This window comes from Acyrthosiphon pisum, chromosome A1, assembly GCF_005508785.2.
Source record: "Acyrthosiphon pisum isolate AL4f chromosome A1, pea_aphid_22Mar2018_4r6ur, whole genome shotgun sequence".
In the NCBI taxonomy this organism is placed as follows: domain Eukaryota; kingdom Metazoa; phylum Arthropoda; class Insecta; order Hemiptera; family Aphididae; genus Acyrthosiphon; species Acyrthosiphon pisum.
This window is the reverse complement of record NC_042494.1, coordinates 51,927,888-51,940,985: the sequence shown is the minus strand read 5'-3', so window position 1 is coordinate 51,940,985 and position 13,098 is coordinate 51,927,888. Positions and strand designations below refer to the sequence as shown.

Sequence of the window (13,098 nt, the reverse complement as noted above, 5' to 3'; positions counted from 1 at the left end):
GGCATGTTTAAGCGACTACTATCAATTCATGACTAATTCAAATCACATTGATATAATTTTGAACAGAACTAATAGAAAAGAAGCAATACAATTAGAGCAAGAAAAAGATTTTAACAAGAGTATTGTTATTATGTTATTTGATATTGCTCGAACATTAGCTCGACAAGGTTTAGCATTTAGAGGTGATGGCGATGAAAGTGGTGGCAATTTTATGCAATTAGTTAAATTATTGTCTAGACATAACCCATTAATGGATCGTTGGATTAAGGAGACTTCTAAACGGTCATATAAAGTTCATTATTTAGGACCGAGATCACAAAATGAATTCATTGAATTATTGGCTAATGAAACACGTAAAATAATTGTAGATGAAGTAAAAGAAGCAATCATTTATTCTGTGTCCGCTGACACAACTCCAGATATCACACATGAGGATCGTTTAGCTGTATGTACAAGGTATGTCAATAATCAAGGTAAGGCTGTTGAACGACTTTTAGAGATTTCTAAAGGAACCGATAAGACTGGTTTAGGTACAGCTAAAAAGTCTTGATGAAATATGTACCGATAACGGACATTTTGACAAATTAACAAGATCCAAAGCACTTGGCCTTCAAAAACAATTACTCTCATTTGATTTTATTGTCTCTATAGTTTTTATGAAAAATATTATGTACAAATTAAAATGTCTTACTGAAACTCTTGAAACTAAACATTTATGTATAATTGATGCTATAGCTTTAATTGATAGTACTATGAAAATGATGACTGAGATAAAATCTGATGATCAAGCTATAAATAATTTAATTGACAGCGCTTTATCTTTTGCAACCTTACTTGGAACAAACCCTGAAAGTTATTTTAAAACACATCATCGTAGAAGACTATGTCCAAAACGAATTGACTCAAGACCATCAACTGAGGTTGAATTTACTATACATTTATTTTACCGAAGAGAATTTAAATTAGTTCTTGATACACTGATCACATTATCAAATAGCAACTTAAAACAATGTATTTCTTCTGTTCAGCCATTGTTCCAATTATTTTCACTACCTTTAGATAAATCAAATATTACTCTTGAAAATATTACAAATTCTCTCTCTTTATTTCCAGTAGATAGTACAGGCTCTAATCTAAAAGATCTAGATTTAGTCCAAACTCAACTAGAGATTTTATTTAACATGTTACAAGATGATTCAAAAAATTTTGAATCCTTAATGGAAAAGTCTGAAGAAGTCAAACATATTTTACCGTGTGCTAATTTATTATGTCGTTTGGCGTTAACTTCTCCAGTGACTGTTGCCTCAAATGAGAGGACATTCAGTAAATTAAAATTAGTGAAAACATTTCTTAGATTGACAATGAATGATGACCGGTTAAATTCCTTAGTAATATTAGGAATAGAGAAAGATATTGTAGACCAATTGAATATTAACAAATTAGCACAACAATGGTCAAATTTAAAAGAACGTAGAATACAAATTTAACTGTTAATTATTTTCAAAGTATATATATTAGTATAGTTTTATATTATTATGATTTTTGTTTACAAGGTTAATTTTAATAAGATTTAATAAGAATTATTTTATGTTTTATATATATAGTTAATATGTATTAAAATATTTGTATTTGAATACCTACCCATCATGAGTATATTGTACATATCTTTTTTTATAATAAAATCTTTTATCTGGTATTCATTATATATTTATAAATAAAATTCAAAAACATGAAGTATGAAATGATAAGAAAAAAAATGATTTTGTAAATTGATAACAATGTGTAGAGTTTCATTCGAGCGAAGCGAGAAAAAAATTTTTTGAATCGGAAAATTGATAGATATACACCCCCCATGAATCTTAGTTCGGGACGGCCCTGAACTCATGTGGTATATAATAATCGTATTGTCGAATAGTAAATAAAATAAAAATTATTTTTTTGAATTCATTTCTTAGGAGATTTTAACGATTTAACCGCGTGTTATTATGCGAGTAAAACATTAATAAGATCATCGTAATTTTTTCTCTCTAAAATCAATAACATTGCATAGTTAAATGTAATTGCTCTTGTTTTATGATATTAGCATATATTAATTTTTAATTTATTACCCAATTGTTTCAACGCTGATTATCGTAAATTAGTCCTGTTAAACGTGTCACTAAATAAGCATTATAAATCTGAATCCGCTAATTCAGATTGCAGTTTTTCTAAGAACTGGATAAATAACTGAATTGTACCAGATAAGTTTTAATAAAATTGAATGTATAGTTAGGTATACATTATGTAACTTACAGACTATCACTATAGCTAGAAATATAGAACACCTGAAACTTGAAACTAGATAATTATGTGTAGCCACTAGCCATGATAGGTATTTTATATACTTATATATTATAGCATTATATGTGTATATTATAATTTATATTGTCAAATATAGATAGGCATTATTTAGAAATATTTTAAATGATCTGGTGTTAATGTGTTATTAACGGGTAAAACTTCCACAGTTCCACAGCACAGTTCCGCTAGCTAATGGTATGTCAATTTATATAGGTAGGTAACCTACGTCACAGGCCACGGCTACTGTGGCTGGAGTTATCGATGGAAGAGTGACCAAAAAATACTTTAGATTAGTGGTTACCTACTAGTTAGTAATTTAGTACCTATAACTTTGTAGGCATGATCATCAAATTCCGTATCTGTATATATAAAACAAAATATTATAAAACAGGAAGCCGACTGACTGATCTATCAACGCACAGCTCAAACCATTGGACGGATCGAGCTGAAATTTGGCATACAGATAGCTATTATGATGTAGGCGTCCGCTAAGAAATGATTTTTGGAAATTCGACCCCTAAAAGAGAAATTAAGGGGTTGTAAGAAAACATTAATGATTCTATCTATCGAGCGGTATCTAATTTAAATATACAATATTGGTTTTAAAATACAAAACGTACGTACTTGATATAATAATATGGAATAGTGGTTACTAATGATTTAGATGTGCAATAAGAAAGGATTTTCTGATATTCATATATTAAGAAGTGGTCAAACAGGGCAGGGATCTTAAAATTCACGGTGGAAATTGAAACTTTTTTTTGTCTATTAATGGTTGCATTTGGTTGCAGGTTATATACCTATACGAATTATTTCACAAAGCTAGGTACAATTACGCCGATGGCCGATTTATCCGAAAAAATTAAATGAAATAAATTAAAATAAAAACCCCCAAAATATATTAATATATAAATATTAAATACTCCTGAAAATTCGGGATGATTCTATCTATGATTCAAGTATGACTTCAATAGGTACTATTTAAGGTACTCTGTATAAACATTTTATTCAACTACAAAGATATACTAATATAGTAGGTAATATATAAGCTTTATTTTATCACCCACTTTGCTGTGTCCGTAAATTACCACAGGTAGATTGCCTACCTGATAATATAGCTACCGTTCACATAACCATACGCGAGTCTCACGGGCAATGCCATGCGGGATGGCTAAAAGTTAAAATATAATATAATTTTGCTCTCATATGCACAGCGAATTATACACAAAAGGTGTTAATTAATCGAATTTTTTTTTATTCAGCTAGTCTACCTATATTAATTTATAACTAGACGTATCGTTTCTATTTTACATTATTGTTTATAAACTATAGTGGGTATTCAGGGGGGGAGCTAGGGGCCCATGCCCCCCAGACATATTTTTTTATAAATATAAATATTATATATTAAATAAACAAAATCTAAACTATTTTTCACATTGTCGCTTTATATATTAAATAATCAATAATTTATTTATCACATTGAATACGTAGATACCTACTATTATGACAACATTTTTAAATTAAGAATAAAGTATATTTTATTATAATTGTATTTGTGTTGTAAAAAAATTGTTGCCCCCCCCCCTCCCCAAGATCTTTGCTCTGGATCCGTGCCTGTAGGTACTATACAGTGTGTCCCGTTTTAAATGTACCACTAAATATCTCAGCCCGATAATCTTAGATTGAAATACGGTTTGCTGCAATAGCTAAGGGGTACTGAAGTACACATTTAAGGACAAATTTCAAATTTTTAACTCTTGTAGTATGCGCATGCGCAATACAAATTTTTTTTTTTTAAATTTCAACACCTATTTTTGTCACCGGATATGGATAGATTATTTTATTCTAAGTAATTTTGATCCGTTGACCATAGTTCTAAACCTAAAATTGAATGAGTTACAGCTTTTGGAAATTTTAAAATAATTAAATGTTTTCGATTTTACCAAAAACATTACACATACATTTTTTTTTAGGTAATTTTGTATTAAATTATTTAAATGCATTTCATTTTAGTTCAAAAATGATTTACTTTTGTATCAAATTCAAGCATGTAATGTTTTAGGTAAAATCGAAAACATTTAATTATTTTAAAATTATCAGATATATTGAACATTAAGAGTTCTGTACCTACACGGTATTCTGGGTATTGTTTCCTATGCTCTGTATATGATTAGAAGAAACAAAACAAAATAAATGCATAAAGTACAAGTATGCAAATAGTGCAAATAACAAACACCTGAATGATGTGACGACTATTAGCCAGTATTAGGTCTATGATATATAATAACCAGCACTCGTAAGTTTGTACACTAAAAAATGCATATATGACATATCCGTGCACTAAAAAGTTCAAAAATATGCATTTATATGTCCTAACATTTTTAAATTATGCACTCAAAATATGCATTATGAAAAAAATCATGAGCAAATTTTAAAATTATAAGAATATATCCTTTTAAAAGTATTTTATTCCTTTTAATTGTTATACATTTACTAACCAAAATTAATAAAACAAAAAATAAAACTTATACTTATGTAATTCAAATACCTTTGTCATCTTTATCAATCTTAATCAGATAGTCATTTTTTTGTCTAATTTGTGTATACCCTTATCCAGCACCTACAATTAAATAGAATCTGGTTGTTGAGAAGCATTGCACACATGTACATGCCTGTACAGATTTCGTTTTGACGTCGGACGTTTTACGGCAGAGGATGCTAGTGGTAGCGAGAACATTGATTCCGCGGTACTACGTAAAACGCACATAATCTAAATTGGTATGTACAAAAAAAAAAAATACTAGGTAGGTAATCACACGAGAATAAAAATAAATCTAAACACACTAATTTTTTAAACGGGAAACTAAATAAGAACCAAGAAACTTTTCAAATATTTATCTAAGAAATTGTTGTATGAAATAATATGCGCTACCAACTAAAAGATGGACTATATGCCAAATATGCCTTTACACCCAAAACATGCATAAACATGCACTATTAAATTTTACATTATTATTACTATTGTTATGAAACGATTTGTATCTCAGTTAGCATGTTTTCCTATATGGCAGAAAAAACACGTAGATGCATGAACTTACGAGCCCAGATAATAACAAATCCATAATAAGATATGTTTTATAAAAGTATAAATGTATTGATAGTGATTTTATTACTCTATAAAAATAAATAGTAAAACAATACATTAAAGTAATTAAAACAACATTAAATACTACAGTTTGTTTACATTTTCTTCAATCCAGTATATTCCATTCCAACAAGAGGATTGGTTTTTTTCGCATGATATTTCTTATATCCAACTTGTTTTTTCTTATAATATGCTTTATCCTTTTTTTTAATCCCTTTATCTTCTTCTTCTTGTGTTTTTATATATTCTTTTAATGAAGTAGGCACCATGTAATCGGGAACATCTGACATATGATCTTGTAATTTCACTGTATGTAAAGCTTTGTCATGCCTCAAAGACAATAAATCACGGGGATTTTCTTGGAAATATCGCTATATAAACAATGTACAATTAAAATTTAGATAAACTTAACAGTATTAGATTATATTAAAATAATATCATGGTATTACTTTTAATTTTTTCGAATTTAACATTTCAGATTTGATTTCTTTTAGTCGAGCTTCTCTAACAGCAATTTTAGTGACAGCTCGCCAAGCATCTTTAGCTCGGTATCTAAATCCCTCAACTTCTTCTAATTTAAAATTAAAATCTTGGAATATGTCATTTTCTTCTGAAATACCTTGTTTTATGTAATCTTCGACATCTTTTAATAAATTTAGTTCTTTAATATTTAAAAAAGATATGGCTGTTCCCTAAGCAAATAATATAAGAAATTTATCATTTTAGAAAATTATGTATCAAAAAAGAACCTTCTTACTTTATTTTTTCCTCTTGCTGTACGACCAACTCTGTGTATGTAGGAATAAATATCTTGTGGAAAATCAAAATTAATAACAATTGACACAAATTGAAAATCTATTCCTCTTGCTATACTAAATTCTTTATCATGTTTACGTTTACTAAAATAAAAATTACAAATATATGCAACTATTTTACCGTAAGAAAAAAAATTGAAAAAATTGATTTTTTATTTACTTTGTACTAGTTGAAGTTATTTCATGTTCTTCATCTAAAAATTTTTCATCAGATGCAAGTATTATATCATATATATTATCGTTGAATTGATTTATTGTATGACACCGGCAACTGGCCGGAAGTTCAGAGTTTAATACACAGGTATGAACACCAAATTGTTCCAAAAATAATTTTAACCTAACAAAAAAAAATTATTATAGATGAGCTTCATGAAAATTAGAAAGTATACTTACTTGTAGCATTTATCTACAGAATTAACAAATACTATAGTTTTTCCTTTCACAAGCTTTAACTTAAAAATACAGTATAAAATTACAGCTTTATCTTCTTCTTCAGCATTCAACTTGTAATGAGTTAATTGTGATAATGGAGCCAAATCTGGTTCTTGCAGTTTTAATATGACAGCATTTCGTAGAAGTAGTTTTTTTAATGCCATAACATCTTCTGATAATGTTGCACTAGCCAATACAGCTTGATATGTTTTTGGTAAAAATCTATAGCATATCAGGAATGTATTCAATCATTCAAAATTTAAAGTAGTACTTATAAATATTTGAAATTTTGATTTAACTCACTTGATAACTTCTTTAATTTCCTCTTCAAAGCCAAATGAGAATACCAAATCTGCTTCATCGACCACAAGTGTTTGAAGTTTTTTAAGTGTCATGTTTTTTCCTTGTAAATGAAGCAATGCTCTAGCTGGTGTAGCCACAATAACATCAGGCGGTATATTTAATAAAGGTTGTTGTTCTTTCATATCAATCTAAATAAGTTAAAAGTTTGTTTATATTTTAGATTCTTAATAGAGCAATGAATAAATATTAGTTTTACAACTATTTTTTAATCTTTTTTTATTTGAGTGTCATCAATTTTTGGAAAAGTAAAAATGCTTCAAATAAAATATCCTTAGAATTATAGGCTGGTGTCTCTAATGCTGACTGCAGACAAATTGTCTCTGCTCAGAACTGTCATATGACAGTAAATTTATCACTAAATTTAAATTGAACATATCCATTACAGTTACCTACTCAATATACTTGACAACTACTACACAGCAGAGAGACTTACCCTTTTTTTTTATAATTTATAGTTTTCAGCAACGATTAAGCGGATTGGTCCACCGTTACCGGTAAATTTACTGGTTACGGTTATATTAAAATTTTGGGCTGATGTACTTCAGTTACAAATTATGGTATTTGTTTAGTATGTGACCTACCCAAGTGAAAAATCGAGTTTATACTCTATTCAAGTTAAGAGTGGACTGATTTGCCCATATGCTACTGATTGCTGTATGTTGCCGGACCCCCATAATTGATCATTCGGAAACAATTGTACGCTTCCATTGTACGTTGGGAAACGATTGTTACCGATCAGCGACGTGTACGGTGTCATTATTACTGCCACTGTCGCTGTGTATCAGTAGAGAGGAGCCATGCGCGAACATGACGTGTTCTCATCGGCCTCCCATTGTACTCTCAAGTTGAATAGAGTATAGTATGTGACCTACCAAGACTATTATCTATATTATGTACGGGCAATGTACAAATACCAATCTTTTAACAGGTACGATACATTTTTTAAATTTTTAAGTAATATACAAAAAGTATATTGATAATAATTATTTAAAAATAAAATACGATTAGTTTATACTTTAAAATGTTAATTTTTGAATAATTTTGACATTGCTGTTATTCAATGTGTATTTATACATTTTTTTTAAACTGATATTTTGTTTGACTGATTTTGACATTATTAAATGTAATCCTGTACTATTTTATATTTGTATTACTAATTAATTAAATAATCATTAACATACTTTTATGATTTTTAATTTGACTGTTTTTAAATTTATTATCGGTCCTGTAGGTCACATACTAAATTAATACTCAAATCAACAAATTATCAAATAATTTGATAATACTTAACTGTGCGTGAACATTGTTTATTGTTATATACTAATATCACGATTTTGGATGTCATTTTGGCTGCACTAAGTAATATAATATAAGAGTTAATTTATATTTTATTTTAAACTGTAAACATTTTTATAAAATTTGTTTTGATGTTTAATGTTCTGAACATGTTGATTTTATGATGTTTTTTTTAAAAAAATGGTGTCTCATCTTTTTTTGAAGCAGTAAAAATGCTTAAATTTTCTATTTTAGCATCTTGTCTGGTAAGAAAGTGAATCTTGTTGGTAATTTGGGAGATCATAAAAAAAGTTACGTACTCACAAGTTAAAATATTAAATTATAAATAAGATAATCCCTAAAAATTGATGTTTATGCAAATTATTATTAATTATTATAATATATTGGGCGAGCCTGTAAAACTGTAATTTCCCAGGCCAAAATGTTTAGCCAATCATACGCAGATTGTCAAATTGTAAAGTTATTTGGGAACAAGTCTAGTTTAGCGCCCACTCGAATTTTTCGATTTTTTTTCTTGGAAACCTATGTATTTTGACGAGTTTAAAACGATGGTGTAAAAATTAATTTGCGGAAATGATTATTTTGGAAATTACAGCCTTCCAAAGTTTGCGATTTTACGTTTATACGCATGCGCGCAGCAATAGGTACTATAATGCCGCACGGAGGACCATTTTTGTTATTTTTTTTGTACTTACGTTTCTAACCTGTTTAAAACAATGGTGCAATAATAATTTATCACCCGATTTTCGATGCAATACCTCCCCAAGTGGGTCACAGGGTTAAGAAAATTGCATTTTTGTTGCACCGAGTCACCGAGCGGGGTCACTCGCTCAGACAATTAAAAACGAAAATATCCCCCGATTTGCTATGCAACACCTCCCCAAGTAGGTCACGGGGTATGTTATGTTGTATAGTATGTGCAGTGATAACAAGTTTTGCGGCACTCGTCGCGGCGCTTATAGTAGTGTTGCGCGCATGCGTATAAACGTAAAATCGCAAACTTTGGAAGGCTGTAACTTCCAAAATAATCATTTCCGCAAATTAATTTTTACACCATCGTTTTAAACTCGTCGAAATACATAGGTTTCTGAAAAAAAAATCGAAAAATTCGCGTGGGCGCTAAACTAGACTTATGCCGTTATTTGGTTATAAGAAATAATAAATTGTAATATAAAAATATAATTAGAAATTCAACTTTACTTTTCAATTGTAAGAATACTAACTTGATCAGATATATCGACACATTTTACATCTCTTGAACATTTGATAGTTAACTGAAGTATATTCTTAAAAATCTGGTTACATAGTTCTTTACTTGGAGCTAGTATTAATGCTTGTGTACAATAAGTATCAGCATTTATCTAAAACATTTGTAGTTATACAATTGTAATTATCATTTATGAACTTATGACAATTGAAAAATAATTAATACCTAACTATTGACAATAAATCATTTTCTTACATCTTTGAATTCTAATATTTTTTGTATTACAGGTATAACAAATGCTGCAGTTTTTCCAGATCCGGTTCTAGCCCTCACCAACATATCTTTGCCTTCCAACAGGAGCGGGATACCATGTTCTTGAACCAGTGTGGGTTCTGTCCATCCTTGGTTCGCAATTGCCTGTTGTGAAATAATAAGTTAAAATAAAATCATTTTTGTAAGTTTGGAATAGATTTAAAACAAATCCATCGATAAAAGTAGGCAGAAAATATTATATTAGTGAAGTGTATTATACCCACTTTAAGTATTCGATCGTCAATATTCATTTCGTGAAAATTAATATGAGATTCCATTTTAATTTAAAATTAAATTATGAAAACAATAATTATGCAGAGTGGAGACGAAACAAGCACGTGATAGAACGCTCCTACAATGTATTCCTACCGGCTATCACTCGTATTATAGTATTTTTCTGTGATTATAGTAATACGGAACAGCATGCTGCGTAGATAGTATATGATAGTATATGATCTAAGTGCGTAGCACACTTGCACGAATGCACGCCAAAAAGTCACCCGACCACGATTAAAGATAGTACTATCTATAGCCGTGCACCCGACAAACGATCACACGACATAAAGCCACGCGATAACGACAAAAGACCATTCGACAAAAGACCATTATCAAAATTGGACAAAATGCCACTCGACAAAAAACCATCGTACCGCACTGCCAACCTTAAATTTGTGTGCGAAAATCGTATTGTTATGAACCGTCAAAAAGCCACTCGACAAATAACTACCCGACACAAAGCCACGAGATAACGACAAAAAATCATTTGGCAAAACAACCATCCTCAAAATGCGACAAAATGCCACTCGACATAAAACCATCGTACCACACTACCAACCGTATAATTACGGTATCATTATCGTAAAAATGTCGACAAAAAGTCACCTTATCAAAATGAATTAAGTTTTTGGCGCTTGATTTGAAAAAATAATCAGATAAGTATTAAATTTTAACTCATGGCATAGCACTGACACAAGTTGCGAGTTAAGAATTAACTAAGGTTAGAAAAAATCTGTCAAACTACCTTCAAAAAACCCTTATATCCGTATGCATAATCAATTTGTATGTCACATAAGACATGTTAAAGTATCAAATTATATAAAATTAAACTTTTAAATTGACACGCAATTTTTGTCTTCTCACTCAAATCCACGTTTGACATAAAATAATTTTAGATTTTCGAGCAATATGAGAGTAAACTTTTTTAAAAACTTTAAAGAATAATATTTTTGATTGTTTGACATTCATTTTATATTTTATTATTAGGTATTTGACTATATTATATTAGACTTTAAAAATAAAAATGTTGTAAATTTAATTAAATATTACCTTGTTTAGCGGAAATATTTTAATAATAATAATAATATTAATATCGGAATTAATCGATTATTGACTTCAAAAATTGTATTAAAGAATTTTGTAATGGGTGATTTTGCTCTATACAATCATAAATACATTAAAAAAATAATTTTGGGCGCATGCGTTTTTTCTATGTGGCGCGTAGGCTAAAACGAGTAAACAAATGCGCTGACATCCTCTTAAAATGCAATACCTACATACTTAAACTATAGTCGATTAAATATGGGTTAATATAAAATTATACAATTTATAAGATATCCGCCACCTACTTAACTAAAATTACATAAATTAATATACTATAAATGTATACAATATGAAATCAGAAATTAGTTTTTACAGGTAGGTAATAATTGAAATACTCAACCACCGTAATGCGTTAAATAAATGTTTTAAAATCTAACATGCTTATTTTTAAATATACTTATTTTTGAAATCTAAAACCAAATCAAAATATAATTTAAAAAATTGTACTCCTTATTCCTATACAGGCAAAGAATCTTTGACCATACTGCAGAAAAAAATTCAACGCACAACGGGAGACCATTGAAACGGTAGTCAAGATCCAAAATATATTTTTAATGTATTAGAAAAATAACTTTGAAGTCTGAGGGGAATAAATTATAGCATGTGAAACAAATAAATTTTATTATTACACTTATGCTTTACTAGTTTGTGTAAAATATAGGAATAATAAAAATAAATAAATAGCAGCATACTTAGTACCTACTATCTACCTAGTATTAGATATAACACATTTTTAGCAGATTAAGTTGTAACTTAATTGTATGATTAATACAAGACAGTGTCAGATACACTAAAAATCTACTCATAAGTTCAAATTAATATAGTTAAATTCTTAAGATCAAATAATGAAAACATTAATACAATGTTTAATATTAAGTATGTAATAGTTCTGAGAATATTATGGCTTGTAAAATATTTTAATTGTATATTTCATATTTAAGAAGAAATTATTAAATGATTACTGAAGAAACCATTTGATTGACTCCAAAAATGCCATTACCTCTGTAGAGCAAGTGGTAACCCTATGACAAAAATTATATTATAAATTATAATATTTTATAATTCAAAGTTAATCCCCATTAAACAATTAAGTAATTAATAGGATAAACAAACAACCAACAAACTCATTGTATTTAAGTAAAATCATGGTTCATATTTGTCCGTACTATTTGGACCATTTATCTAACTGTTAAAAATAAGTACCACATAAGTCATCACGTTACATCTGTACAGTTGCGTACCTGTGGGGGGGTAGAGGTTCAACCCCCCTGGCCTAAAACCATATCACAGTCCACAGCATTTGTTTAACTTTTATATTATATTTATAGTTTTTTATATGTAGATATGAAACATGACGTAACTACTTTAAGGCAGCTATATAACTTTAAAATTTTAATACCACAGAATAGATTAAATTAATACTAAAAATTACTATGATATAAATTATAAATTATTATAATATGACTTTTTGGTGAGTAAATGGCACCAGACTAGATGTTTATATCTAGCAATATCTGACACATTTAACATTTAAATCTATACAAAACTGTACTGACGTCTGGCACCATACAAAAATTAGGCATGCGTATTTTTTAAATGCCTATACCTAAAATGACAAAACGTAATGTTACATACTTAGATTCTATAAAACGTGTTTGTCCTAGATCACAGATTACTTAATTAAAATTACTTTGTCTAACAAGATGGGTCGATCGGCGTGACTCCATAAATACTTTTATGGAATTATTAGTTGCTAATAAATCGACAATATACTTTCCTAGTTCCAATGATAAATATATAAATATATA

The 13,098-nt window shown here is 28.9% G+C and overlaps 2 protein-coding genes across 2 annotated transcripts; one reads left to right on the top strand and one right to left on the bottom strand.

Moving 5' to 3' along the window:
• The first annotated feature begins 668 nt into the window (after positions 1–668).
• On the top strand, positions 669–1,487 carry LOC103309321. Its single transcript, XM_008184483.1, has one exon. It carries the CDS (start codon positions 669–671, stop codon positions 1,485–1,487), a length of 819 nt encoding a protein of 272 aa, XP_008182705.1.
• Positions 1,488–4,790: 3,303 nt separating this feature from the next.
• On the bottom strand, positions 4,791–10,351 carry LOC100162687 (probable ATP-dependent RNA helicase DDX56). The gene is made up of 9 exons (XM_001947967.4): positions 10,135–10,351; positions 9,854–10,015; positions 9,615–9,752; positions 7,036–7,223; positions 6,694–6,954; positions 6,461–6,637; positions 6,243–6,384; positions 5,935–6,177; positions 4,791–5,856 (listed from the first exon to the last, which is right to left on the bottom strand). The coding sequence occupies exons 1-9, from the start codon at positions 10,186–10,188 to the stop codon at positions 5,581–5,583; spliced, it is 1,641 nt and encodes a 546-aa protein (XP_001948002.2). The 5' UTR covers positions 10,189–10,351; the 3' UTR covers positions 4,791–5,580.
• Between the last annotated feature and the right edge of the window lie 2,747 nt (positions 10,352–13,098).

Excerpts from the sequence above, each read along its gene's own strand:
- LOC103309321 (XM_008184483.1), top strand. The coding sequence starts at position 669 with ATGTACAAATTAAAATGTCTTACTGAAACTCTTGAAACTAAACATTTA.
- LOC100162687 (XM_001947967.4), bottom strand. The coding sequence starts at position 10,188 with ATGGAATCTCATATTAATTTTCACGAAATGAATATTGACGATCGAATA. Across the intron at positions 6,178-6,242 it reads CAGCAAGAGGAAAAAATAAA|GGAACAGCCATATCTTTTTT; the intron begins GTAAGAAGGTTC and ends TTATTTGCTTAG. Across the intron at positions 5,857-5,934 it reads TAAATTCGAAAAAATTAAAA|CGATATTTCCAAGAAAATCC; the intron begins GTAATACCATGA and ends TTGTTTATATAG.